Genomic DNA, 2,904 nt, shown 5'->3' on the forward strand with positions numbered 1-2,904 from the left:
TCATTGCTCTTGAATGTATATTTTTATTGCTTTCTTTCACTACCCCATTTTACCCCTTTGTTAAACTGTTTTAAGTCAATAGTGGTAAACATTAGGATGTTGAGATTGTGAGTGCTTTGTGTATTGGAAATATACACAAGTCATAAATGTATGGGTTGATCAATCATAAAATGAATACATTTCCTGAATCCACTGGAACATGAATAAATACAAATGCATGCTGTATCTTAATTTTTCATGCTTTGTTTGTGTGGACAGCTTTATTTTGGGATATGATAAAATTCACAAACCACACAGTTCACCCAATTAAAGTAAACAATTAATTGCTTTTTATTCTATTCACAGAGTTGCACAATCATCACTAAATCCAGTGGTTTTTTTTTTTAATATATTTTATTGATTTTTTACAGAGAGGAAGGGAGAGAGATAGAGAGTTAGAAACATCGATGAGAGAGAAACATTGATCAGCTGCCTCCTGCACACCTCCTACTGGGGATGTGCCCGCAACCCAGGTACATGCCCTTGACTGGAATTGAACCTGGGACCTTTCAGTCCGCAGGACGATGCTCTATCCACTGAGCCAAACCAGTTTTGGCATTTGTTTTTTTGTTGTTGTTGTTGTTTTTAAATAATTTTAACATTTTGGGCAATTTATCGTGCCTGGTATTGAGAATTATTTTTTGATGGGTTCACCATAATGGGAAGGAAACAAAAATGTTTTCATTTCTAACACCTGACTGTATTTTACAAAGAACTTTTTATTTTTTGTTATTTGTTTTTGAGGCAAAAGATTAATATTATTGAAATACTTTTTAGCTCCCCAGTGCATGACTTCTTGCTTGGGAAATTGCTAGGCTTTCAGAATATTTTGGGGGTGGGGTAATTTGGGTTGTGGTATGTTTTCATTTATTATTTAGGGTGGAGAGGGAGATTATTCAATCTAGTTTCAAGGAAAAACATTTGACCCCCTACTGTTTTCTTAGTAATAATTAATGTTTTTTATTTCTAGATTGAAAGCATCCAGCTCATGATGGATAGTGAAACAGGTCGATCCAAGGGATACGGATTTATTACGGTAAACAATTAACATTATGACTTGAATATTTTTGATTTAAGCAGCATAGTAAAACTTCATTTATTGATAGTGGAGAAGCACAAATGGCTCTTATTTTCAAGTGGCTTAAATTAGTGTGACATTATAGCCTTTTTTTAGTAATAGTATGCACCAAATACGAAAATTTAACCAGTTTACTATTATCCTGTATTTAGTCAGTTTGCTTAGCCAACTGTTCTTAAAATTAAAGCCTCTCCTTTAATTTTTGACTTTAGTTTGACACATTTTTGTCTGTTGAATGAGGTCTGTTGGGATTCCGTTTTACTTAAAATTCTTTTTATATCTATGCATCTTACCACAATGATGAGGAATGCCTTGTGTTTCTGACTAGCCATTACAGCCCAGTCCATGATTTTAAAAGAACCACATATCCTTGCCTAAGGATTAAAAATTTAAAAATCAACCAATGAATGCATAAATAGGTGAAACAAATGATGTATCTCTGTTTCTCTCTTACCCCCAATCTTTTCTCCTTCACTCTAAAACTGACCAATATAAACAAGTATTTAAAATTACAGATAGGTCCCACTTTTAATCAAGAAATTATAATTGTTTTATATTCAAATTCTCATAAAATTTAAACCTGTTGTAGGAGAGAATGTATTTTGTATGGTCATAGGGATTTTATTTAATAAAATAAAATCTGGTGAAAGGAGAAAACTTGTTTATAAAAATCTTAAATCACCAACGTTTTATTTTGTTTCTATAACATTAATGTCATCTTCCTTCCCCCAGTATAAATATTGGTGTGCTTTTTTTTAACGGGATTTTTTTTTTTTTAATATATTTTATTGATTTTTCACAGAGAGGAAGGGAGAGGGATAGAGAGTTAGAAACATCGATGAGAGAGAGACATCGATCAGCTGCCTCCTGCACATCCCCCACTGGGGATGCGCCTGCAACCCAGGTACATGCCCTTGACCGGAATCGAACCTGGGACCTTTCAGTCCGCAGGCCGACGCTCTATCCACTGAGCCAAACCGGTTTCGGCTTTTTAACGGGATTTTAAATGTAACAATGATTATAAGTTTTCCCATCTCAGTAACAATATTATACTAGTGGCCTGGTGCACATTCACAGGGAATTAATTAAAGGAAATATTTTAATGTTGCTATGTGCCCTTTCTCTATAATAGAAATGTCAGACATGAAAGAAAATTAGTAAAATGTATATGAAAATCTTTCTCCTGTCAGAGTCTGGGGTGTGCCATGGGACTGAGAGTCAAGTCCTTGCCCACCCGCATGTGCCTCAAAATTGCACAAGACCGAGACTCAGCTGGCCCCACCCCTGTCAAGTCCTTCCAGGCAGGGGGCACAGCCTCGGGTTTCTCGGCTCGGTGTCGGGGAGGGGCGAGGGGTGCGGGGTGCAGCCTCAGGTCCCCCGATGCATGCCTGTGGGGGGCATGGCCTGAGGTCCCCTGGCCCACCACTGGGGTGGGGGCATGGCCTGAGGTCCCCGTCAAGCCCCCCCAGTCGTGGGGTGCGGCTTGAGGTCTCCCATTAAGGTCTACCTGGTGGGGGGCGTGGCCTAAGGTACCATGTCAAGCCATGCCTGATGGGGGATGTGTCCTGAGGTCCTCAGTCAAGTTCAGCCGGGTGTGGGGCGCAACCTCAGGTCCCCTGTCCCGGCCTGACACCATGCAGCCTCAGGTCCCTGCCGATTGTTCGTTATGGCTTGTTAAGGGAACCCCACCTCCACTGTGGGTGTAGCCCATCTTGTGATGGTGTGATGGCATGAGGGTTAATTTGCATATTACCACTTTATTATATAGGATTTTATTTTGAGAGAAA

The 2,904-nt window shown here is 39.3% G+C and overlaps 1 protein-coding gene across 14 annotated transcripts in view; it reads left to right on the forward strand.

Moving 5' to 3' along the window:
* Window positions 1–2,904, forward strand: part of RBM39 (RNA binding motif protein 39) — a 31,277-nt gene that overhangs the window by 15,979 nt on the left and 12,394 nt on the right. For all 14 annotated transcript variants that reach the window (XR_435724.2, XR_001514006.1, XM_006764545.1 and 11 more), the window contains one exon: window positions 1,010–1,075. Coding sequence is in view for 12 of the 14 variants with exons in the window: in XM_006764545.1 (XP_006764608.1) it covers window positions 1,010–1,075 (66 nt within the window). In the remaining 2 variants the exon portion in view is untranslated. The remainder of the gene's footprint in view (window positions 1–1,009; window positions 1,076–2,904) is intronic.

This window comes from Myotis davidii, unplaced genomic scaffold, assembly GCF_000327345.1.
Source record: "Myotis davidii unplaced genomic scaffold, ASM32734v1 scaffold38, whole genome shotgun sequence".
Classification (NCBI taxonomy): Eukaryota; Metazoa; Chordata; class Mammalia; order Chiroptera; family Vespertilionidae; genus Myotis; species Myotis davidii.